This window comes from Watersipora subatra, chromosome 7 (assembly GCF_963576615.1).
Source record: "Watersipora subatra chromosome 7, tzWatSuba1.1, whole genome shotgun sequence".
Taxonomy (NCBI): Eukaryota; Metazoa; Bryozoa; class Gymnolaemata; order Cheilostomatida; family Watersiporidae; genus Watersipora; species Watersipora subatra.
In genome coordinates this window covers 19,712,080-19,739,819 of record NC_088714.1, presented here as the reverse complement: position 1 = coordinate 19,739,819, position 27,740 = coordinate 19,712,080, and the positions used below count along the sequence as shown (strand labels likewise).

At 39.1% G+C, this 27,740-nt stretch overlaps 1 protein-coding gene across 1 annotated transcript; it reads right to left on the bottom strand.

The window, feature by feature from the left end:
- Nucleotides 1-354: 354 nt before the first annotated feature.
- LOC137399978 (EEF1A lysine methyltransferase 2-like) lies at nucleotides 355-25,441 on the bottom strand. The gene is made up of 5 exons (XM_068086267.1): nucleotides 25,254-25,441; nucleotides 11,995-12,060; nucleotides 11,750-11,864; nucleotides 7,926-8,024; nucleotides 355-834 (listed from the first exon to the last, which is right to left on the bottom strand). Exons 1-5 carry the CDS (start codon nucleotides 25,310-25,312, stop codon nucleotides 508-510), a joined length of 666 nt encoding a protein of 221 aa, XP_067942368.1. The 5' UTR covers nucleotides 25,313-25,441; the 3' UTR covers nucleotides 355-507.
- Nucleotides 25,442-27,740: the final 2,299 nt, after the last annotated feature.

Below are 27,740 nucleotides of genomic sequence, written 5' to 3'. Positions count from 1 at the left end.
ATTATACAACATGCTTTCGTCAGCCTGTGTTCCTAGAATGCTGTTAGACCATAAACCCATGCATACAAATATGGCACCGCAATATGTAAGTTTATATAAAGCTACATTCCCTCACTACATAGTGTCTGAGAAATTCAATGAAAACCGATTTAATAAAATGCAACACGCTGAATTCACACAGAAATCAAGCCATCATGGTTTCTTTGAAAAGGGTGTCTATGTGGATGGAATGGCTTTTGCAACAAAACAGACTATGATCACTATATCGATGAGAATGGAAGCTTAAAATCAACTCAATCCAGATTGAGCGGAGTGAAATCCAACTTTTATGGAAAAAAGAGTGAAAAACCAGGTTTATAACCAACTTGCTATATTGCTGTCCCAATCTAGACCATTTTAATAAAAAATACAACAATGGCGGAAGTGCAGGGGCACATAAACACAAAACCTAGCGTGGACACTTCAAGAAATATATTATAGCCTATATACATAATCAAAGACTAACAGTCAAACAGCTTGAAACACAACATAACTTTCAGTTTGGCCAGTGGCACCGCCAAATTTGAATGTTGGAGCGGGTATATCTTCCACAAAAATAAATTTACCAGAAAAAACGAAATGAGATTGGAGTTCATGACTGGTCCAGTTACAAGAGGTAATAAAAAAGAAACCTCCGGAAGTCAGCAAACGATGCACATTCGTGATGTAATTGAGGCGATCAGGCTGAGCTGTCTCTGGAGTTAAACTAATAGCATCATAAGTGCCTTTGTCCATAGCAAGGCAGAATTTCTGAGAAAATATCGGCGAGGAGTCCGAGAGCAGAATGTTAGCAACCTAGAAAACCAAATATAATTCTCAAAGATCTTACTGATAAACTAATCTATCAATGGATGACAAATTCTGATTGATCAGATAAACAGGTTGATGACTTTATAACCAATTATGGCTGAATCAACAGCTGCAAGCCAAGTATAAACAAATGCAAATACAGTCAAACCTTGGCATAGAAAGCTATTTCATTGTGATGTTTGCTTTATATGTTGAAGTAGTCATATGTTGGAGCAAATAGCCCTATATGAATGCATTGCATTTTGTTTGATTCACTCCGGAGCCCAAAAACAAAGAAAATACCTTAATTACAGACAGTATATAAACCAGTATATTACATAAACACGTGTAGAACTAATTGCAAGAGCTTGAATTATATGTAAAAACCAAATTAAGGAAGTGTTAATTAGTAAAAAAGGTTTTTATTGTTACAGTGCACCCCGGGTTACAATTACTCTGTTATGCGGTTTTTTCGCCCGTCATATGACATTGTTTTCACCATACGGTATCAACAAAAATTTCGCTCAAAATTCAAATTTGGCAGTCGGTGTGCTGAATCCGTCGGAATATAAAGATGCCAATATGCTATTCGACGAAATCATTTTGCAACGCCTGAAAGTGATATATGATGCTCCCTTCCGTCCTCTCTCCCCCTCCCTCCCTCTCTTTCAGTTCATCGTTATAAGTTATAGTTGAAACGAACCCAGAAATAGATGGGTAATCAAAGTTTATACGATGTCACAATTGCAGTTTAATAACATACATACTAGAATTTAGCGTTGAGTGTGTGTCTAGTAAGCTTAATTCATTTAAGTTGAATTCAAGGTTTATTTTATACAATCAGTCTCAAAGGCAAGAGCTCCCTACAGTTTATACTGCACATGTATATTATATTGTACAATATTACATTACAACATTACATAATGTTACATCTTATTGCAGATCATTAACACTATAGATGAAATAAACTGAGGTAGTTACCTACAGTAACTATAGTTACCTACAGCAACTATAGTTACCTACAGTAACTATAGTTACTGTAGGTAACTATAGTTACTGTAGGTAACTATAGTTACTGTAGGTAACTATAATTACTGTAGGTAACTATAATTACTGTCGATAATTATAGTTACTGTAGGTGACTATAGTTACTGTAGGCAGCTATAGTTAGTGTAAGTAACTATAGTCACCTACAGTAATTATAATCACCTACAGTAACTATAGTTACCTACACTGACTATAGCTACCTACAGTAACTATAGTTACTGTAGGTAACTATAGTTACTGTAGGTAACTATAATTACTGTAGGTAACTATAGTTACTGTCGGTAACTATAAAGGTAACTATAATTACTGTGGGTAACTATGATTACTGTAGGTAACTAGAGTTACTGTAGGTAACTATAGTCACCTACAGTAACTATAGTCACCTACAGTAACTATAGTCACCTACAGTAACTATAGTCACCTACAGTAACTATAGTCACCTACAGTAACTATAGTCACCTACAGTAACTATAGTCACCTACAGTAACTATAGTTACTGTAATACCTACACCTCTATACCTATACCACCTACCTCTATACCTACAGTAACTATAGTTACTGTAGGTAACTATAGTAACTGCAGTAACTATAGTTACTGTAGGTGACTATAGTTACTGTAGGTGACTATAGTTACTGTAGGTGACTATAGTTACTGTAGGTGACTATAGTTACAAATTAAAATTATAAAAATACAAAAAAAATACAAATACATTTCAACAAAATACAAAAATACAAAAATTAGTAACAAAATAGTACGTTCACCTTACAAATACATAAAATACAAAAATTAGTAACAAAATAGTACGTTCACCTTACTAACTATAGTTACTGTAGGTAACTATAGTTAGTAAGGTGAACGTACTATTTTGTTGCTAATTTTTAATATGCACAGAATGTATATAAAATATTGATGTTTTCACCAGGTTTGTCTGCGCTATACAATTACTATGGGTTTCTATACCCCTCTAGACGAAATTTTCCCCATACGATACCAATACTGGAATGAATTAATGTCGTATGGCGAAGGCCCACTGTACTTTATTGCAGAGGCATGTGAAGGAAAGCTTATGCTCAGCAATTACTAGGTTAGAAGAGAAAATCACGAGGTGTAATTTACTGTAACTTACACTATATATAGCTTTTAATACTCTTATTTTATACACTTTCAAGTAGTTTTGTGTTTTTTTACAATCTCGAAAAGTTTATTTGCTGCGACTTACGAAATGTTTGACAAATTTTGGTCATTGCATGTTAGAAATTACGGTAACGGTGCATCATAAGTCGGTAAAACGCGCATACAAGGCACTTGCAAGGCGCATACATTGTGGATACAATGCCGACACAAGTAATTAACAATGCATTACCAACAGAATATTTATATTTATAGTCTATTAATAAGATAGGTCTAAAACATTACACAAGGTATTCTATTTATATTATCTGTTTTAAAACAGGTCTAAAACATTACAACGCCTTCATTAATGGCAACCCTGAGCTCCTTGTTGCGTTTTCTTTTCGTTGCGATGCTAGTGTATGCGAGCTGTATCCACAATGTTTGTGCGTTGCTAGTGCCTTGTATGCGCGTTGCGTATGCGTTGCATGCGTGTTTTACCGACCTAAGATGCACCGTTACCGAAATTACTTCGTATGTCAAACAATATATGCCAACAATACATGACAACGATATGACAATGATATATGCCAACAACATGTGACAAAAGTACAGTGAAACATGGATAACTCGCCCTCGGATATAGCGAACACATGGTTAACTCGAATGGATTTGCTTGGTCCGTTCCCACGCAATGATAAATGGCTCTATATAACTCGAACTCAACACTGTTATAACGAACTGTTTTTTGCCCAACGGCTACCGAGACGGTTGCTATCGCTTTAGAAAATCACTTTATTCCAAGCCATAGAGGTAAACCTCAACTTTTCGTAATTCATAAGCGTCGTTATTACCTCCATCGGCAAAATATTTTTGTCAACGACTTTTCTAAAGGTTTGGTGAAATTTGATTTATCCTGCTATACGATGAATAGCACGGGCTAGCCGGGTCACGCGCGCAAGGATTTTCGCCACGCACATACAAAACAAAAACAGCATGTTGTTTTTGTTTTGTATTTGCGTGGCGAAAATCTTTGAGTGCGTGACCCAGCTAGCCCGTGATGAATAGTTGTCCGACGTTGATTCCATGTTGAATCAACGTCGGAATGTTGAATGTTTAAAACGTCTTAAAAATTGTTGTAAGTAATTAAACGTATACGTTGTCTTAGCTAAAAAAACTATTCATCGTTTGACCTAAACACAGAATACGTGGGTACATTCAATAAGTATCCATTCAAAAAGCGTGAGTGATATACAATGTACTTTTACACAAATAATCTCAAACTAAATATGAATTGTTCACTACTATCTTGCATTCAGGATTCTTCTACAGTTTCCGTTTTATTGGATAATATGCCTGCAAATAGAGGCTTTTTGTTATCAGCAAAATAAAAGATTACTAACATACAATGTACCGTAAAACCTCGTAAAACTTTTAATTGAACTGCCTCGGAGTGTTGCTCTTAACAAATCCCAGGTAAAGTAAGGTAATCTTTGCATAAACTTCAAGAAAAATCGGCAAAATTGATCACAGGGTAAAACGCTAAAAAAAAAAGATGTCTTTTCTTTTGAGCATTTCAGCAACGATCAAGTTTTGCCAATATCAATCTAAAAAACGTCCTGGCAATAACATCACCTCAAACAACAAACCAATCTCAAGTGATAGAAAAATCTTTATACTTTTTGATAAAAACGTTTTAAGCTTTACATTAGAAGCATTAAATTTGAAACAAGTCATTTGTGCTTTTGATTTATATTATAGTTTGTATATGTACATGTATCTACTAATAAATAAGTAAATACATGGACTTGTGACAGTGCTCTGATAACTTGAACGCTCTGATAATTCGAACACTTTTGCTCGGTCCCTTGAAGTTTGAGTTATCCGAGTTTCACTGTATATGACAACAATCAATATATGCAAAGGTTTAATTTCAAAGAAACCAATATAAAATTCACAGTAATGAGCGAGTTTGAACAATTTTCAAAACCAATAAAATAGTACAAGCTAAAAAAATTTTTGTTCCAGCTTTAGGTATGTTATTATTTCTGATAATTCTAACATTTAAAAACAAATAATTTCTTGTAACTAGGAAAGGTAAGTAAATTGTGACAAGTAGAGAGATGTGACTTATCAGCACCTCACCGTATGAATTTTTCGACACACAACGTAAAGGTGGAGCAAATATTTGTCTCAATAGAGAAAATAATTTTTAACATACGGTGCCAAAAGTTTCAATAAACGTTGCAGTTTTGTGCACTAGGACACATGTACACATATGCATGTACACATGCTTTTCAGATCGCTTAGTTCTGTGGTGCTCTAATAATAGTATTTATTTGAGTATCACTGCGTTTTATACTAGGGATGGCATTTGTTGTTTGAAAAGGTGTTATCGACTATCGTTGGAGTTGTCCCATCGATAGCATCGAATTATCAATGAGCAGACAGAGTTCACCGATAGTTATCGAGTGACTTGGCAGCTGGTAAAACTATCGAATTATCGTGCCTGAAAAGATTGAGGATTGTGGGAAGGAATAGGAAAAGGTGTTCGAGTTATCAGAGCGTTCAATTTACCAGAGCACTGTCACAAGTCCGTGTATTGTAGATACATGTACATATACAAACTATAGATAAATCAAACGCATAGATGGCTTGTTGCAAATTAAAAGGCTTCTAGTGTAAAGTTTAAAAAAATTTCATCAGAAAGAATAGAGACTTTTCTTGAGATTGGTTTGTTGTTTGAGGTGATGTGATTGCCAGGACATTTTCAGATTAAAATTAGCCAAAGTTGATCGCTGTTGAAATGCTCAGAAGAAAAGTCATTTTTTTTAGCGTTTTAACCAATGATATACAGCCCACAGGAATGATATACAGGGGGCTGTATATCATTGTTTTAACAAAGATCAAGTTTGCCGATTTTTCTTAAGTTTATTCGAAGGTTAGCTCACTTTTCTTAGCTTTCGGAGGGCCATTGCTAAGCGGATGATTGGCAAAATTTGATTTTTGCAAACCTTTAGAAAAGTCGTTAACGAAAATATTTTGCTAATGATGGTAATAACGACGTCTAAGAACTACTAAGAGTTGAGGTTTGTCTCTATGGCTTGGAATAAAGTGATATTCTAAAGCGATAACAACCGTCATAGTAGCCGTTGGGCAAAAAACTGTTCGAGTTAACCAAGTTGAGGTCGAGTTATTTAAAGCAATCTCTCATTGCGAGGGAACGGACCAAACAAATCCGTTCGAGTTAACAATGTGTTCGAGCTATCTGAGGGCAATAACTATCGAGTTATATTATTTTTTATTATTCGATAACGATATATTTGGATGTTTTGATAGGCTAAAAATAGGCAACATATTCATATCGAGAAAGACAACTATCGACTATCGAAATCGACTATCGAGCTATCGTGCAACCCTATTTTATACATCTTAAATTTTAGAAATTATGAACCTCAAGAAGACAAGTACGAGTGGTAGTAATGGCAAAAATAGCAATACATTTTGAGAAATAAAACAGTATTTAATAGAAAAATTTAACCATTTTTGGATCAATGTTTTAAAAATTCATCAATAGAAATAAATTGAAATGATGGTAATAAAACAAGCTAGAAGCTTGTGAGTATGAAGAAACGGGTGATGATAATTGATAATAAAATGTAATAAGTTTAAATACAAAAAGGTCATGTTGTTATAAAATTCACGTAGACTAAGGTAAACGGGCCTTGGACATTTATCCGCACTTATGCAATGTCTGTCTCTTAGTTAGCGTCGCATCACTCGAATTTAACAACTTAAAACAATAAGAATAACAATGATAATAACTTTATCATTGTTAAAGTTATTTACTTTAACAATGACCTCCCTTTACTGATTATCACTTTATCCATTTAGTTTAGCTTTTCGTAATTTGTTTTAATGTTAAATAAAATTAGCTGGTGCATTGATCGTGAAGTTTAAATTAAACCAAATACTATCCATACGAAAGTGTGCTCCTACATAAGATGGTTTCGAAATTGGAAGATGGTATCAGAGAAGACTAGATTTGTACATTAAGGCTTGACCATATAAGCAGCAAACCTAATGTGATTGATTTTTATATAATATTACCAGCTACAAAAAAATGATGAGCTCAAAAGGTTTTCACATGATCTAAGCATTGAGGTACGGGAACTTGTAAAAGGCTGAGCCAAATAGGAAATTATTCAATCTAAACTTCGAAAATTAAAATACAGGAAATAAATGATACATTTTAAAAGGCTACTAAACAAAATAACGTTTAATGAAAATTTGTCTTTACTAAAACTGAGAAGATTGTAGAACACAAATGCATAGCTAAGTAGATATAGGGTAACAATAACCTACAAATTCATTATTTCAAACTTTAAATTTAAAAAGAAATAAGCCTTTGGCTTTGCATCTAAAGTATTTAAGCTACTAAACATTTTAAAGACTTAAATTTTTGCCAAGGTGTTTCTAAAAAAATTTTCTTACAACTATTAAATAAACATCAACAGCAGCGCATGGTGTTCACTCTAATTTTTATGACTGATTTAAATAGAGGAAACTTAATGGAGTTGTCTGCTTTCCTATGGTTAAACAATGGAGTCCACTAAATGAGATAAGTTTCATGTATTATTTACAGTATATGACTGCTAATAAGAGTTAGCTGGCACCGTTAAAAGTGCACATTAAACTGCAAAACAGTCAAAACGTCATGTTTGATAGCATGAAGACTTGAGTGTAATTGAAAATACATACAATAATCTGAAACAAACCTTCATGTTCCGCTAAATATACAGGAGTGCACAATAATAAATTTTAAATAAAAAATTAACACAAAATTTGTCATAATTTGCAGATTTAGTTAAACTGATTGTACGTAAACTCTGCAACTATTACCTAATCACAATAAAATCTGCGATGATGAGATTATTACCTCATAATTTATTGCCTTGTCTTTTGCTAATGACACAGCAAGATCAATAGCTGGTTGGGAGTAATCCACTCCTGTTAGCTGAGTGTATTCAGCTTCAGCCTGCAACAACCAACCATATCGAACATTTCAAGTCAGTCATATAGAGTTGTAGAGATAATAAACCTCTAAATATACTCTGAAAGCATATAAAATAATCTACTTGAGTCGTCTACAACAACTGCACAGTAACGATTGCCTTGACACATGACTTAACCAATGGATAGCATAAAACAAAAAAACATGCATACTCATGCACCCGCGCCACCCACCACGCCACACGAAACCCCATACCACACACAGACTACACACATAAATGCACAGACACACACACAAATGCACAGGCACACACACAAATGCACAGGCACACACACAAATGCACAGGCACATACACAAATGCAATAGAGAACATTTACAATAAAAATATTAACATTCATATTTCTTTAATTATTCAACAATACATAAATGAAGTCAAACAAATTATGATACTGTAATATGCATGTACATACAGAAACACAGGCAACTAAACTGCATTAACATTAATATAGAATAACTACACTAGTAGTTACTTTTATCAATATCAAAGCACATCATGAAGATGTATAGGTCAAGGTATAAACTTATGTGCCATGACTAGTAGGTCTATACCAGCTACCCTAGGACACTCATGTATTCGCCTCATCTAACTTTCACATTTTCGCGGAGTCATCCTCTCATGAAAATTTCATGTGCGAAACAAATGGCAGCGAGCGGTCAAATTGCATTATCGACCTCGCCCTCACCATTCTACTTGCGGTTCACAATTACAAACTAATCCCAAATTGAATTTTTTCTTATCGGTGAACCAGGCCCGTATTCCCTGGAGTAGCTGGCCGGCTGAGCCATCCCAACTTTTTAGGAACTTTCCGCGGCTAAGTACAGTCAAACTCAGATAACTCGCCCTCGGATAAAATGTAACATTTCATCTCAAACACAAGGTTAACTCAAACGGATTTGTTTGGTCCGTTCCCACGCAATGATAAATCGCTTCAGATAACTCGACCTCAACATCATTTATTCGAAAAGTAATTTGCCCAACGGCTAGGGAGACGGTTTTTATCGCTGTAGAATATCACTTTATTCGAAGCCATAGAGACAAACATCAACTTTTAGTAGTTCTTAGGCGTCATTATTATCATCATCAGTGGCAAAATATTCTTGTTAACAACCTTTATAAAGGTTTGCGAAATATCAAGTTGTACCAAACATCCGCTTGGCCATGTCCCAGCGAAAGTGCGGAAACTTCCGTATGAACCTAAAATAAAATCGGCAAAATTGATCTTTGTTAAAACGCTCAAAAGAAAAAGATGTCTTTTTTCTGAGCGTTTTAACGGCGGTCAAGTTTTGCCTATTTTAATTTAAAAATGTCTCGTCAGTCACATCACCTGAAACAAAACAAATCTCAAAAAATAGAAAAATGTTGATGCTTTCCAATAAAATTTTTTTAAACTTCACACGAGAGGCCCGGCTAAGGCCCTACATAAGAAAAACCTGTTGGGGGCTTACACCACCCCCCTCAACACCCCCAACTTGCAACCAGTGAATACAGGCCTGCGGTGAACTGAACCTAATTCTAATTATGTTTGTCCCACTGCATTTATTTTCCCATCACTATATTTTTGCACTCATCAGAGCTGCGAAATTAAGGTGCAGTTAAATTTTACTCTGTACGCTACTCACAAAACTAAATACTAGCGAAATATAAATGTCTTAGGGTAGGTGCATGTTCCTTCGAATGTAGAACACCTAAGAACGATTCAGTTTTACAAGTCTTTTAGTGACACTTCCTGCGATAAAGTCGCCACAGCTATTTTAGTGACCACTTTTTATTTTCGCCATCATCCTCATTTACTAAAACACAATTATTGTCTCTAGACAATATATATTATAATTATTCTTTATTCAACAACCATAGGTCTTACTGGCTGAGATAACTCCCGATATTATATTTGTAGCAGTGACTGAAGCTATCATCAAGCCTTTTGCAAAGCTAGTTGCCACACAACTGGGGAAAAATCATTTGCCACTAGTCTTTAGTTGGCATACAACTAGTGACAAAATATTATACAATGTACAAATGAAATTATAGCTTTCCAAAAGGCAACAATTTCATTGGCTGCATTAAACCCGCAACAGAACAAATAAGAGTAGTTTTTAATGTGAACTTTCCAAAAAATGCAAGCAAACATACATTTACATGTGTTATTTGCAAAACTATTCTTACTTCTTCTGCGAGTTTAGCTAGCAGGCCATTGGTTCATAGAGGAGCTTCTCTGCCCTTAGTCAGGATTTGTTTTTAATCGTGCAGGGTTGCTAGCCGCCCTTCTCATCCAAAGTGGAGCGTGGATGGGGGGAGGAGACGGTTTGGTCATCGATGACCCGATCAGAATTGGCACAGGAGCAATTGCGATTGGAAACATTTCCTAATGCTACCAACGGTACTTATGTGCCTTGCACCACTGACCTAGTCATCATAATTGGCAGCACCTTAACCACTTAGCCACTGCTGCTCACTAATAACTGAAAACTTGCTTTAAAACAAAACTGTTTGGTGCATGCAGAGATGTTTCAATATATATGCTTACACATCGTCGACAGAATAATTAGCATGTCACATGCACATGCTAAAGATTACTTTGTGGTTATAGATTTGGGTAGGATAAAACAAATGCTTATTGCATCCGTCATTTCGCAATAGATAATTTTTATATTCCGTCAAGTGTACCCTCTAGGACAGGGGTAGGGAACCTATAGCTCTCAAGCCATATGTGGGTCTTTTGACGATTTTGATTTGATGATTCCGATCTGGTTCTTTGCTAAATCAGTGGAAAAATAATCCATAATTTTGCTATTAATTTAGTTAGCATAATAATAATAAAAACAATGCTGAAATTACAGTAATAATAAGCAAAATAGAAAACAACGTCTATTTAATAAAAATATAATTTCATTTGCAAATTTTTGTTGTGGCGCCTGCAGCAAAGAGCTTTCTGTATTCTGCTGCACGTTTTGACAATGTTTGGCTCTACATAGTATGCATGCGACCAGTCATCCTTGCACACGAGGAATATTAAGACGAACGTGCGGTCACGTTTAATAGATGGAAGCCTAAATGCCTGCATAAAGCTGAACCTCACCACGTATCAACCGAACTACAAAGCCATCAGCAAATCATTAGAAGTTCTTAAAAGTACTTTTTTCATAATACCTTTGATACAACGTCAATGTTCAAAATGAATCGAGTATTTTTATACTCTAAAATTGCTCAAACATACTACATTTGTCGACCTTCCTTTTCCATTTTCGAGATTTAAAATATACGTATGGCTCTCCTAAATCAAATTTTGAAACATGGGGGTTTTGCAGCTCTCTCCGCCAAAAAGGTTCTTGACCCCTGCTCTAGAGTATGCATGGAAAATCCCAAAATGCCATGGCAATTCCTTTGTTGAAAATAATGGATTAAAAATAGGGAAGAATTTCATCCTAGCGAGAATCTGATGGGAGTAAATATAACCTCAAACAAGATAAAAAAGACAGAGCAAATATACTGAGGTAGTAGGGTTAAATTACCACTACTATGACCAGTAAAATGTTGGTTATGACAGAGCATAGCTGCAGACGAATGCATTGTCTAACGAGCTGGACTCAATAGCTTGCATCTACATATCCCTATGCTATATAATGTACTTTGTGTGTGCAAGGCTTGAAATTTATAAACAAATCTGTGGCACAAATGGATAAATACATACTAGTTTCAGTAGTAACATGCCGTTCCCACATCCAATGTCTAATATTGATGAAGATCGGTCAGGAAGCATTCGTTTAACCCATTCGACCATTCTTCTAACACTCGCCATTCCAAACCTAATATACATTGAAGGCGAACTTTGATTTTACCTTATACATCAAGTGAAATGAACAAAGCTGTCACCTACATGTTTCCAGGTGCAAATTTATTGCAATGATAAAGCAATATGTAATTGTCTTCCCTTACCATACTTCTCCTGTCTCCTCATGATCATGGTAATTGGTCAGCTCAGTTTTATAAAACTCGTCCCAGCTGTAAGACAACATGAACAATATAATTGTAATGACTAAAGTTTAAACAATCTTAAACAAGTTTTACAAATTATGTTTCATCCGTTATATCCGAACTACACCAACTATAGGCCTATAGTCTGACTAGCTGTGCTACCCGGCGTTCCCAGGGTATTAAAATCAGCTTATAAATAATGAGAGGGAATGAGATTTGCCTACCAATCGCTATTAGCCTGGCACATTGCCAATGGATACTTTGGGTGAACTTGCTAATAAGAGCTACTCCTCTTTGCGCCATCACTTTGCATCCAATACCGAAAGCGTATTTGCTTCCATATAGCGACATATATCGCCTAGCAAATCTATCAAGCTCGTGTGGCTGAATTGGTAAGGCATTGGACCCGCAAATGGGAGGTTTTCAGATTAAATATTCTGCTTTACAGATTCTTTATTACAAGATTTTAATAGCTTTAGCTGGATATACACAACGATGGATATGCATAACTTTATCAGTCCTTATCATAACTTTTGTACAGCTACACATCAACACATACTTCATGCTTTCTTATTAATATTGGCAAATCAAACTGTTTAGGCGCTTGTCACTATGCACTTGTTACTTCACTGTCGATGATATTACATAAATACTATGCGTATTCACTGTCTATGCGATTGTACGTTTTCATCACCTAGAATTATAAACACCCGGCCGGCCTCTTGCAGCAGCATGGCCACAGTCATTAAACATAAATATTATCTGGACTATATTACTTAATAATAAAATGTGTAACTCTTACTAGAAACATGAGCTTGATGCCACGAGTGAGGAAAATATTCATGAACACTCAGAGAACCAGAATTATCTAAACTCAAGAGTCTATGAATGGATTTTCTTGCCCCTAAGCCAATCGAAGATAGAGGCGACCTACCTATGCAATGGGTAAGATTCAGAGAGGAATATATTTCTCTTTGAAAGAGAGGAGATCTTTCTCGAGGCCACAGAGAAAACAACCAGTGACGATAAAGTCAAGGTAGCTCAGCTTCTAAGATGCATTGGGCCACGGGGTGTGGAGATATTCAAAACATTCAAATATGAAACTGGAAAATCTAAAGATGTTCTAAATAATGCGCTAGACAAATTTGAGGGGTTTTGTCAGTAAACTTCCAACAAAATTGTGAAACGCCATCAACTGTTATCAATGAAAGAGAAAGCCCAATCTATTGATGACTTTGTGACAAGTCTTCACAAAGTAGCTAAAGAAGGACAACTTGAAGATATGTTTGATGATTTTATGCAACAAGCTCTGTTATTGGGCATCAATGACGAGCGTACAAGACACAAATTATTAGAAATTGATTATCTAGATTTAGCCACCGCAATAAAGCGATGTAAGCTTAGTGAATTGTCTAGCAACGATTTCAAACTACTCAACCCTGAGGAAGCAGTACATGCAGTGGGATATAGGAATGTCAGTTCGGAACCCAGCAATAGCCAGCAGTTCAATAGAAGAACTCTGAGACCAGAATCCCGTAACTCCATTGCATGAGCACAATGTGGAAATTGTGGAACAAGCCACACCCCCAGAAAATGTCCAGCATATGGCAACATACATGTATGTCATGGATGTAATAAATATAATCACTGTAACATTCTATGTATATTCTACGCATCAGGGCCTTCTAACTCTACTAATCACGTGGCTCTCATTATAATACTATGTGTTAGCTTTATCAGCTTTGTATAATATTATGTGTTAGCTTTATCAGCTTTATATTATGTGTTAGCTTTATCAGCTTTGCTTCATCAGCTTTGTTCATAACTACGTGTCTTGTACTGAAACTTGCTTTCTGGTCTAGACCTCCAAACAATAAACTGTGTTTCAATTCTTCAAGCAATATTCCTAACTTGAGCAACTTACAACCAACATATTACATGGTGTCAGGAGTAGGATTTAAACCGCCCGATATGTAGGGCACGTACTAACTGATCAGGGACTGAAACCTGACTCTGCTAAGGTCAAGGCAATCACCGACACGCCAAGCCCAACTAATCTAGATGAACTACAGAAATTCATGGGCATGGTCAAGTATCTCGCCAAGTTTATACCGCACCTGAGCGAGAAGACTGCCGTACTAAATGACCTACTCCATAAAGACACAGCGTGGACCTGAGGGTCACAGCAGGCACAAGCGATGAAGGCCATAAAAGACAAGATCGCTAACGCAATGACTCTTACCTACTATGACGTCAATAAGCCAGTGACACTTACCTGCGATGCCTTGCAATTTGGGCTGGGGGCAGCCTGCCTTCAGAACGACAGAGTTGTCAGTTTCGCCTCTCGAGTTATGATGAATACCGAAAAACGCTACTCTCGAATAGAAAAAGAACTGCTGGCTGTAAGATTCGCCTGCAGCCGATTTAGAGACTATGTGTTCAGAGACTTTACCATAGAAACCGACTATCAGCCGCTCGTATCGATTATGAATAAGCCGTTATCCGCAGCACCTAGGAGACTTCAGAGTATGTTACTACAGCTGAAGCCGTATCGTCTGAACATCGCATACAAGAAGGGCAAAACACTATACCTCGCTGATACAATGTCTCGCGACTATCTACCAGACAGTGACAATAACGAACAGATAGACTTTGACATACCATAACGCCGATAACCAACCAGAAGTATCCAGAGCTACAGCAAGCCACAACCAGTGATCCCGTACTCAGTAAGATAAGTGAACTCATACTGACTGGATGGCCCAGAAAGGAGGCCAGTGTAGCCGAAGATATCAAGCCGTATTTCGTGATGAACTCACTGTTGAGAATGGTGTAGTCTACAGAGGTGAGCGTGCTACCGTACCTCAATCGCTTAAAGACGACTATATCCAGCAGCTCCATTGAGGACATATTGGCATTGAAGCAACCAAGCGACATGCCAACGATATAGTATTCTGGCCAGGCATAAGTAGTGACATCGACAAAGCACTAGCTCTCTGCAGTATATGCCAGACATCCAGAAATCACCAGCCGAGAAAACCGTTACTATCGTATCCTGTACCGTCGCAACCGTGGGGCATCGTAGCCACTGACATGTTCTACTGGAGATCGATTACGTATTTGATGACTGTAGACTCATTCTCAGGCTGATATGAAATTGACACATTTCGCGACACCTCTGCAGCGACCGTGCTTAAGAAACTGAAAGCCATTTCGCAAGATTTGGTAGACCAGTGACTCTAATATCAGATTGTGGTCAGCCGTATAGCTCAGAGGAGTTCAGAAAATTCATGCAAGCGTGGAATATCAAACACATAAGATCTAGCACCTACCACGCATCCAACAATGGACTGGCAGAGGAATCTGTTCAGACAGCCAAATGCCTGCTTGAGAAGACGTTCAAGGAGGGTGGAGACATCTACATGGCTCTACTTAACCAATGCAACACGCCGAGAAAGGATATGGGCTCGTCTGCTCAGAGAAACATATCCCGCCGCACTCGCACACCAATACCGACCGCTGAGACGCTCCTACGACCCACAATCATGGACTCTGAGGCAGTGCAACATAAGCTGTCACAAGAGCGTGCTCGTCAGAAATCATACGCTGATCACTTTGCTGTTTCACTCCCAACACTCACACCAGGTGATACCGTGCGTATGCAGACCGACAAAGGCTTCTGTGACACCACCATTGTCGGAACAGCCAATCCCTGATCGTATGTTGTGCAGCAGAATGGCAAAACATACAGACGTAACCGTCGCCACCTGCTACACGTACCGACTCCTGATCTCGCTGATACTGTGGTTCCGCCACCACCTACTATGTCTACCACCTCAGATGACAAGCCAGGTGACCCGCCAGCTCGCTGACTCCGCCGCCACAACTGACACTCCTGTGACAGTGACTAAATCAGGGCGTGCGGTTGTTGAACCAGTTCGATATCGCAACTAGGGGAAGGATGTAACATTCTATGTATATTATACGCATCAGCGCCTTCTAACTCTACTAATCACGTGGCTCTCATTATAATATTATGAGTTAGCTTCATCAGCTTTGTATTATATTATGTGTTAGCTTTATCAGCTTTGTTCATAACTACGTGTCTTGTACTGAAACTTTCTTTCTGGTCTAGAGCTCCGAAGAATAAACTGCGTTTCAATTCTTCAAGCAATATTCCTTACTTGAGCAACTTACAACCAACATATTACAATCACTATCAGCTATGTAGGTCTAAAAATGTGCATCAGTTAGCAGAAGAAGACAACAAATGAGAATCATATGAGTCGATAATGGTGGTCAAGGTAACAAAACGACATAAGAAGTTACTAGAATCAATAGAAACCAGAAGTGGAAGCAGGAAAAAAGTGATTGAATCTCAGCTAGACACTGGAGCCTCATGCAACATCCTAAGCTATCAAGATTACAAGAGAGTTGGGGAACCGAGTCTCAAACCTGACCACACTTATCTGCACTATCAAGTCACTAGACACTCCTGAAGTTCGGGTTGAGAAAATAAACCCCACATTCTTTGAACTAAGAACACACAACCCGAGCTTGTTATTAATTAATGCTTGCCTGGATTTGGGACTTTTTGCAGTCAACAATGAGTTGGTAAATCTGGTATTTGATGCACGCTGGATGTTGTTATCAAGGATCACGATGATGTGTTCAATGACATAGGTTGCCTCCCTGGAGAGTGCGACATCGAGATCAAAGGAGCCAAATCACAAAAGAAAAGTGCCACAATCGATGAAAAATGACCTGAAAGCCAAGCTAGAGTCACTGCAGCAAAAGAAATACCTAATAGCTAAATTAGCTAAAGTGGACTACCCTACCGATTGGATAAGCAATCTGGTAGTGGTGAGAAAACCCAACAAAACATAGAGGCTTTGCCTGGATCCATCTAACCTCAACAAGGTCATCAAGAGGAATCATTATCATCAAGAGGAATCATTATCCGATGTCAACTTTAGACGATGCCCTGTGTGAACTAGACGGAGCTATGGTCTTCTCACTGAATGATGTCAAAGACGGATTCTTACAGGTAAAGCTATCACATTCAACAATTGACTTAATAACCTTCTGGACTATTTTTGGCAAATACAAGTGGCTGAGGATGGCTTTTGGATTATCCCCAGCACCTGAGGAGTTCCAACGAAGGCTAGCAGAAGCTCTAGACAGTCTAGAATATGTCACGGTAGTTGCTGAGAATATTCTCATCTATGGAAAATGAAAAACCAAAGAAGAAGCAATCATGGACCGCAATCTCAAGCTGGATAAGCTTTTAGCCAGGGCAAGGAAGGTAAACCTGAAGTTAAACAAAGATAAATGCAGATTCCTACTAGAAGAACTGCCATATATTGGTCACCTGGTCAGCAAGGACGATGTTCAGCCGGATCCACAAAAGATAAGTTTTATCTAAGAAATGACACCTTCAACAGACAGCGACGAGGTGAGCCAGTTTTTGGCACATGTAAACTACCTGAGCAAGTTCATTCCCAAGTGTTCGGCAGAATGTTAATCACTAAGAAGAATGATTGGCATCACAGGCACCCTAAAATTGATTACAACATAGCCAAACAAACCAGATGACGTTCCTGAATCATGCCATATTCCTCCTACAGATATGAACTAGCAGTAGCCGATGGTAATATATATAGGGGTCATGGAGTAAATATTCTCACAAAGTGTCGACCAGAGATACTCAAGAAACTACACACAAGTCATCAAGGAACAGCGGCTACCTTGAGACGAGCAAGATCAGCTGTATACAGGCCTAAAATGGCCAGAGATATACAAGTACACACAGACAACTGCGTAATATGCGCCATAGATGCTCCCCAACAACAGAGGGAGCAATTCTTAACCACGACATATTTGACCTGAATATTCTTACATATGACAGACAGGACTACCTTATTTTGGTAGACTTCTCAGATTCTTTCAAGGTGGAGCGTCTAAACAAATCTGACTCGCAGTGATACAAAGCATGTAAAAAGACTTTCTCCGGATATGGAATACCACATCAGGTTCAATCAAAAAATGGACCTCAATTCATGTCAGCAGAGTTTGCCTCTTTAAGTCGAGAGTGGGGTGTCATCCACACAACCAATTTTCCGGGTCATCAACAGTCGAATGACAAGGCCGAATTAGCAGTCAAAATAGTTAAGAGGCTGATGAGAAGATCTCAAAGCCCTTACCTGGCACTGCTAAAGTACAAGAATACCAACAGCAGCTATGTTAACATCACCAGTTGAGAGGATGCTGGGCAGATCCAAAAGGTCTAACTACTAACAGGAATTGACAATGAGAACAGGGAGAAAAATGAGACAGTGCTACAAGAGAAACAGAAAAAAGAAATTGGTTACCTAAACAAGTCATGACAAGTGAGCCAAAAACCTGCGCACCTTAAACCTTGGTGATCCAGTACTACTGGAAGACTTCAAAGCCTCCAAATGGTGTCATGGAAAGATACTGGACCAGCTATCAGACAGATCATACACTATCTAGAATGAGAATACAGATGCCATAGTTAGTGGAAATAGAGTGGACGTCAATATAGCCCCTACTACTTCTGAGATACCAGCCTTCACGGCACCTATACCAGATAAATTGATCCCTGCTACAGATGAGGAGCCAGCAGTGACACATGTACCAGCATCTGATGACACAAGTAGCACAATAGAAGTTATGCCAGTACCACGCACCAGAACACAACCAGCTAGAGAATCCAAACTCCAAATCCAAGCAGATTCAAAGACTTTGTTATGACTCACAACAACTAGACACCCATGTCCCAGCACAGGCTGACGGGGGCCCACTGGTCTTTGAGAGCAGCTAACCCACACTCCACGGGCCAGCACCTAGGAAGTGTAGCAATCCAAGAGATCAGGAGCAGTGATACCACAAAACATATACTTTTATTTGACATCATTCAATTCTTTACTCACAAACTCATTTAGTTAGTACAACTCCACTTGATAATGAAAGGGATGTTAATGACATTATGTTTATATATATACTATGCGTTTTTGTTGTCTATACGATTACATGCTTCATTACCTACAATAAAAACACCGGGCTGGCCTCTTGCAGCAGCGTGGCCATGGTCATAAAACATAAATACTATCTCGACCATATTACTAAATCCTAAAGCAGGCCTGCCAACTCTCACGCATTGGGCGTGAAACTCACGCAATCACACAAAAGAAAAAATGAAAATGAGTGAGAAATGCGTGAGATTTTTGCCCCAATTTCCACAATTTTATATATACATTACTATCATTGATACATCAATTGCCTTAAAAACAAATCTCAAGCATTGCCCCCTCTTGGGTTGGCAGGCCCATCCTAAAGTGTGTAAGTCATTCTAGAAACATGAACACTCATTACAACATAGCACTTAATCTTATTGACTTTGTTGGATTGTCCTTGACTTTTACTTCATTGCAGTAAAATTTGCCTAATTGAATGCAGCAGTAGTCTAGCAACTTCAGCCCACAAACAATTAGCTAATCGATATTTATAGCCTATAGTTAGAGACCAGAGCGTTTTACATTAACGATAAGACAAATTGTAATCATAAAAACCGTAACCATACTGTCCTCTTAATTAAGGAAGCTTGAGATTAAATGAAGAGTTGCGAGAGAAAAGTAATGAAAAAAGGCTAGGTAGAAACTATGACATAAATCCTTCTGAGCTTTGCACTAATGGCACTATTTACGGCGCAATAAATGGCGCTCATACCTGCCAACTCTCACGCATTGGGCGTGAGACTCACGCAATCACCCCAAAGAAAAAATGAAAATGCGTGAGATTTTTGCCCCGATTTCCAAAATTTTATATATACTATGTGTAATGGTATTAATTAAGTGCACGTGACATTTTAATGCTCGGTAATTGCCATCTCGCCAGACCGCCAAAGACAGCCGCAGTGGAAGCGCGTGCAATAAACAAGTAGACTACAAACATGAACTAAATTGAGATTCTGATCACGCTTTTTAGTTAGTACCTTTCCCCCTGGCCGGCCAGTCCCTGTCCTTCCGATAAGCTCTGACCTTTACTACGATACCGGTACACAGGTAATTTGACTACAATACATATTATTACATGGTGGCAGCCGGAGTTTTTGGATCCAGCTCTGTTAATTGTTTTTTTTCTGTTTCGCTTTTTGTTTCTGTAGTTTGCTTCTGTGACTGATTGGGATTTTCATGATGAGCAGTGGCTTGAAAGCCCCTGGAGAGCTCTCTTTTGAGGGAAATGTTTCTGACAACTGGAGAAAGTGGCGGATTTCTCTTGAAAATTATTTGCTAGCAATTGATTTAGTATTGAAGCCAGACGTGAAGGGTGTTACCCCGGTTAAGAATGCTCTGATTAACAGACGTCAAGTAGCTATACTGCTTAATCAGGCCGGTGAGGAGGCTACAGAGATATTTAGTCAGTTTGAGTATGAAGTTGGCAAAAGCAGAGATGTATTAACTGATGTATTAGAAAAATTCGAGGCATATTGTAACCCTAAACAAAACATGCTGTATGAATGGTATGTATTTTGGTCAATGAAGCAAACTGATGGCGAGTCTATTGACATGTTTGTTAAACGATTGAAAACACAAACTGCCAAGTGTGACTTTGGGACGCTGCGTGATCAAATGCTGCTATGTCGTATTGTATTTGGGTTATCTGATGCTAAACTGAAAGAACGTTTTTTTAGGGACCGGGCCATCAACCTACAGAATGCTTTAGATGACATACGCGCTGTAGAAATCACAAAACAGCAAATGTCCAGATTATGTACCAGTGACACAGCTGTAAATACTCTACAGAATGAGCCCCTTGAATCTTGTGTTAATTATGTTCAACGGGACTCGGGTGCTATACCTAAAAAGTCCAAACCTAGCAAAGAATGCAAGTATTGTGGATATAGCCATGCTAAAGGCCGATGCCCTGCCTATGGAAAGACCTGTAACAACTGTGGGCTAAAAATCATTTTGAAAAGGTATGCCACAAACCCAAGAGCAATGCTGAGAGACAGATGAATAGTTTGTTTGTTGGCTCGGTAAACGCTATCCCAAGCAAATTGAATCTCAAGTCTGTTAAATCTTGGATTTTGTCTATGAATGTAAGCCACAAGCAGAAAGTCTTGAAGATTCCATTCAAGATTGATACGGGGGCTGAAACAAACTGTATCACATTAAACACCATCCGCTCTCTGGAAGCTAAACTTTTACCCACTGCTGTAAAACTTTATGGATACAACCGTTCGAAAATCAACAACATTGGTGCGGTACAGCTTACTGTGAACTATAACGGTATCAGCAATGGAGTCCACTTTGAAGTAGTTGATGAGAATCTGCCCCCCATTTTAGGTCTAAAAGCAGCTGAACTCTTTGGATTGATCTGTCGTATAGATAAGGTGACTTGTGATCCCTCAATCTTGGATGAGTTCCCTGATGTGTTCAATGGTATAGTATGTCTAGAAGGAGAGCATGAGATATGCATCAATGAGAAAGTAGAGCCTGTTGTGCACCATCCTCGTCGTGTACCTCTGAGCATGATGGATAGAGTGAAGAAGGAACTGGATAGTATGGAAGCTTCTGGGGTTATTTCAAAAGTTGACAAACCAACAAACTGGGTCAGTAGCATTGTATGTGTAGAGAAGAAAGATCGTTCTGTGAGAATATGCTTGGATCCAAAAGATGTTAACAAAGCTGTAAAGCGTGAACACCACAGAATACCAACACTGGATGACATTGCTTTCCGGTTTAATGGAATGCGGCATTACACTATTATGGACATGAAACATGGATACTGGCATGTGACACTCACAAAAGAGAGTAGTCTGCTGACTACTTTCAACACTCCATTTGGCTGGTACTGCTTTAACAGGCTTCCATTTGGGCTCCATTCAAGTGCTGAGGTCTTTGAAAAGAAAATTGAACAGATATTTGTAGACTTGCCCAGTGTATCAGCATATTTTGATGACATTATTGTAGCTGGAAAGACGCAACAAGAGCATGATAATAATCTCCGTAAGTTACTCGGAAAAGCTAAAGCAGCCAATGTAAAGTTCAATCGTCAGAAAATCCAATTCAATCTGTCTGAGGTGCGATATCTTGGCCATGTAGTATCGAAAGATGGTTTACAACCTGATCCCGAGAAAGTGACTGCAATCAATGCCATGTCAGATCCTATTGATCGAGAAGGAATACAGAGGTTGATTGGTACCCTAAATTTTCTCAGAGCTCATATACCTAACATGTCAGCCTGCATAGAACCGCTGAGGGTACTATTGAGAACTGATAGCCAATGGACATGGTCAAATAAGCAACAAGAAAGCTTTCGAATTATTAAACGCCTATTCATGTCTGAACCAGTCTTGCAGTACTTCGATGTAACTAAGGATGCTCATCTGCAGGTTGATGCCTGAAAGAGTGGTCTTGGAGCTGTGCTGCTACAGGAGGGTAAACCTGTTGCCTATGCATTGAGAAGCCTAACCGAGACTGAGTGCAATTACCCCCAGATCGACAAAGAACTGCTCGCTGTTGTTTTTGGCTGTGAACGCTTTCACAGCTATATATATGGACGCAAGGTACATGCGCAAACTGATCACAAACCTCTGGTTCATATACTGAATAAACCTCTTCACAAAGTGTCCCCTAGACTATAGAGATTATTACTGAGACTTCAGCGATACAATATACTGTATCTGAGCTGACTTATGTTCCAGGGAAATACCTTTATATTGCTGACACATTGTCGCGTGCTTATCTCCAAAGAATTACTAACGACCAAGCTAACCTTGAAAAGGAGATTGTAATGGTTCACAGCTTGGAAGCCGATTCTGGCACAGTTGACACAATGAGGCATGCTTATGCTGAAGATGATGCAATGCTACTGTTAAGGACTGTCCTAAAGGATGGCTGGAACTGAGCAGTGCGAAGTCAGGCTCTGACACTTCTACAGCCTTATTGGAAAATAAGAGCTGATATATATGAACTGGATGGCTTTCTCTACTTTGAAGAATGCCTGATTGTTCCCAGCTCCCTGAGAAAATCAATGTTAAAATCTCTTCATGCTGGACACCTGGGCATTGTGAAGTGTTGGGAGCGTGCTAAAAAGTCATTCCTCTGGCCTGGAGTATCTGCTGACATAAAGAATGAGATTATGGGCTGTTACATTTGTGCAAGAGTTGCTAGACGCCAACAGAAAGAGCCACTCATGTCGCATGAGGTACCTAGCCTTCCTTGGAACAAGGTTGCTATGGATATCATGGAGTATGAAAGCAAAGACTAACTGGTACTTGTTGACTGCTACTCTCATTTCCCTGAGCTGAGACTACTCAAGAGAAAGACTGTCATGGATGTGGTACTCGTGCTAAAGTCTGTGTTTTCCATATATGGTGTGCCTGTATCGATCTTGGCTGACAACATGCCTTTCAGCAGTCGAATCATGCAAAGGTTTGCATCCGAATGGTCCTTCACCATTGTCACCTCAAGTCCTCACTATCCGAAGTCCAATAGGATGGCTGAGCGTTATGTGCAGACAATGAAAAACTTTTTAAAGAAGTGTGAAGAAGAGGGGGAGGATGTATATCAGTCACTACTGAGATATCGAGAATCGCCAGTGACAGGATGTTCACTCAGTCCGGCATAAATGTTGTTCAACAGATCAATAAGAAGTGACCTACCAATCACAACTGAGCTACTCAAACCCGTACTTGTTGAACCAGCTAAGGCTTTGGCTGCTAACCAAGAAATGAGAAAGGCATATTATGATCGCCATGCACGGACTCTAACTGAAATGCAACCTGGTGCCTCTGCTTTCATAAGGACTGATGCAAAAAAAGAATGGTCTCCGGATGTAATCATAGATCATCACGACTCTCCCAAGTCTTATCTTGTAGATAATACCACTCCATAGTCTGGAGAAACCGTGTTCACTTGAAACCTGATCATGCTCACATGACTACTGTAACAGTTCCTGCTAGGAATGCTGATGCACAGTATTTTCCCACAGATAATAGTGATGTTGCAGGCTCCTGCAAAACCACACCTGAAATACTGCCTCAACCCCCGACATCTCCCAGAGGTCCTGCATCTGTTTCTGAGCGTCAGCCTCGAGCTAATCGCGGAGTCCTTCCATCTAGGTACAAGGACTTCCACATGGAGTAGGCGTTTGGCCCACTCCAAGGGAGTCGGCCTTGGCCACTCCTTACCCCTGTAAATAGTTGTTAAGCTACTAATCATTTGTTATCTTTTTAACCCATACCTATTAATATGTCCCAAGGCTACACTTAAACTATTAATACTCAATTAAGAAAAATACTCATTCTGTCAATCATGCTTAGGAAGGAAGATGTAATGGTATTAATTAAGTACACGTGACATTTTAATGCTCGGTAATTGCCATTTTCGCCAGACCACCAAAGACAGCCGCAGTGGAAGCGCGCGCAATAAACAAGTAGACTACAAGCACGAACTAAATTGAGATTCTGATCACGCTTTTGAGTTAGTACCCCTCCCCTGGCCGGCCAGTCCCTGTCCTTCCGATAAGCTCTGACCTTTACTACGATACCAGTACACAGGTAATTTGACTACAATACATATTATTACACTATCATTGATGCATCAATTGCCCCAAAACTAAATCTCACGCATTGCCCCACTCTTGGGTTGGTAGGCCTGATGGCGCTGTATACCCTTAATTTATGTCTTATCGTCTCAGATGTGTTAATTTATGAAAGCAGCAGTATTACAAATCCCATACTAATTTGAGCATCACGTTGGATTGCTGTCTATTACTATTTGCCTATTACTTATTTGCAGCAACACCTGTCTAGTAGAAAAAAATAACTACTGAGCTTCTTAGACAACCAGTCAATCTATTTGCAGCAATTATAGTTAGAACACAAGCTGACAGCATAACCTATTTGCGAGTGACCAGTGATGACAGACTTCCACATCAATAATATATATATAGCACTATATATTGTTGTATAGCGCTATTTATTTATCTAATTTACATCGTGTAGATAGGAGTTTGGAAAATTATACGGAACAATTTTGCTTATTAATAAAAAAGATGGATGGTTCTAGATCAGAAAGTCCTCAATAGTGAATAAATTCTTAAAATCCAGTTGCCAGTAACCCTGGTGAATATAATCAAAGAACAAACACATCCACAGTAAACAAAAATCAGTTTGAGATGTAACAGCTCACTGGTGTTTTGTTCCTAACTCCGACGGGTCTAATTCACTGCAAGCCATTGCTGAAAGCATGAATTTCAACACGTTGCAGTCGGGTATCCAGTGATCTGCCTATATCTACACGTCTATTGTGATACCATGAAAAGTTAACGTGTTAACGCCTCATCATGTTAGCAAAACTAATCGCGTAGTAGCAATACGGCCTGGGCTTTAACCGGAAACGCATGATTTATTTTCTGAAATTGTCGCCCTTGCATGATAAATTCTTATTTAAAATTGAATGAAATAAGGCAAACTAGAAGTTGTACTTACTTGTTATTAAAAATATAAAACAAAATATAATGGTTTTATTGAATTATTATGATTGCAAGTAATTTATAAGATCTTTACAGATTTTAATGTTCGCACTAGATTATGAAAAATACAGAAATAATTAGGTTAAACTAAAATGACCAGCAGTCAGAGCGAGCTGGGTGAGGCAAGCGATTGTGATATAATTATCACGATTACACATAATCTTTTCAATATTCATACAATATCTGAGCGGATTCTTTGCGTAATGAATCAAGTTTTGGAAAAAAAAACAATTCAAGCTAAATTAACCAGCAAAAGTAACCCTCTAAATTCACAAATATTGTATGGTTCAAGCCCCCACGCGAACGGTTGTGGTTGCGATATTTGTCAATCCCAAAAAGTAATTGAAAAATCCAAGGTTTCAAACGATAACAAGTTAACTGCCAGGTTGTCATTACAGCTCCACTACCCGTGTAATTATTTGGTGAATGATATAGTTTTTGACCATCACTGTATCGTAAATAATATACATAATCAATAACGAATATTCCCTGCCTGTAACAATCTTTCCATTGTATTTGTATTGTAAAGGTTTTGTGCGCTGCCTCTTAAATACAATGATGTTGTTACCGTCAAAAGTGTGCTACAAACGATGTATTATGTGGTAAGGAGGCTGGGCTCGGTCCTGACTGAGCCTGGCCTAGTATAACTGGAACATTCAATCACACACCCTCCCCATTGGCGACCAAGGTCTTCAATCAACGTGTTGGGGAGAGTCAGTTGGGCAGGCCTCTTGGTGGAGGTGTTCTAACTCCTCTCGAATGAGTTGTTGTTCTCTGTCCTCCAACTTTTTGTTACGCAGCGCGGCCCGCATATCCTCAGCCGCCTGCTCCAGTCTTTAGAAGGAGGGGATGAAGACAGTCTCAGCGATGGTGGCTCTATGCGTTTTCGTGCAGTGCCTACGGCAGCCACTCGGCAGACTTCTTCTACTTCTTCGATCAGAGTATCATCTAATAGAGCCTCTACATCATGGTCGTTGATTTCCAAAGCAATTGGCTTGTGCTGGCCTCGTTAGTGGCCACCTCCCATCTTCTATCTCCTTTATACGCTACCACATTTGCCGGCTTTGGTTCACACAACGTTCCCTCAGCTTCTTCCAAGCTTTGTGTGACCGAAGTCAGTAATTCTTGCCGAGAAGTTTTGCAGCCGTTGTCCATGTTTTCTAATAAACTGATAGCGTCGGCGTGAGCGAGTGCTGTAATAAGAAGGCCTTGATAGCGACCGTGAGAGTCGTTTTGCTGTTTTTCTTTTCAGCCTCCCGACCGTCTTTCAGTGATTCTATGGAGTAACATATTCCATCTCGATACCAATCTGGCCTCTTAGTGGCTCGGGCCAGCCTTGAGTTATGCCGGACTGATTCTGATGGGGCTGTTTTAGTCTAAGCCCTTTCGGGTACGGCCGGAGATATCTTGGGTTCAGCCGGAGCCTTTTCGGGTCCGGTCGGATCGTCTGCCGAGCTTGGCTCTTGATTATTTTTTTACCCAGTCCGGCTGAACTTTCTGTACAAGTTGTTCTCTGCTCACGATTTCTTGCGGCTTTCATGAGCAGCTTCTTCCAGTCGGTGGGCTGTAGCATTGGCAGAGGTTCTTTTGGAGCTTCTACCGGATTCTTTCTTGGTCCGCCTGATTTGGCTCCCTTCATTTTGGGGCCTCCTTCTTGACTCCAAGGTGGCTGGGGCCTGTCTTAACCTTTCTGGGCAGGTGTGGTAAGGCTTCCGTCTTGCCTTGCTTTGTATTGATGATTGGACCTGCCTCTTCACCAGGTATGTGTGGTTGTTCCAGGCCCTCAAAACCTGGTATGGTCCCAAGAACTTTGCCTGCAACTTGGGGCTTTCTCGCCGTCGCCTGCGCTTGTTTGTGAGCTATACCCAGTCGCTGGGTGTGTATAGCGAGGATTCCTCTCTGTCTTCTTGCCAGATTTCCATTTTGCTCTGCTGCATGGCTTCGTGTACCATTTCCAGTCTCCTTTGTACTTCTAGTATGTGCTCCTGAGTCGAAAAGAACTCAGTCAGTGGGGGTGACTTTCCAGCTGATCTGGCAGCATTAGCTCTCGTCTCAGCATCAGCATGTTAGCTGTTTCTCTGGTTGCGGAATAGAGTGCCTCGGTATGCTCTCATCAGCTGGGGAAGCAGCACATCCCATTTGTC

What these genes read in the sequence shown, in the direction of transcription:
- LOC137399978 (XM_068086267.1), bottom strand. Translation starts at nt 25,312, where the DNA reads ATGCTTTCAGCAATGGCTTGCAGTGAATTAGACCCGTCGGAGTTAGGA. An exon ending in GAGGAGACAGGAGAAGTATG is followed by an intron (nt 11,865 to 11,994) that starts GTAAGGGAAGAC and finishes AATGTATATTAG; the next exon opens with GTTTGGAATGGCGAGTGTTA. An exon ending in GCATGTTACTACTGAAACTA is followed by an intron (nt 8,025 to 11,749) that starts GTATGTATTTAT and finishes TGGTTGTTGCAG; the next exon opens with GCTGAAGCTGAATACACTCA.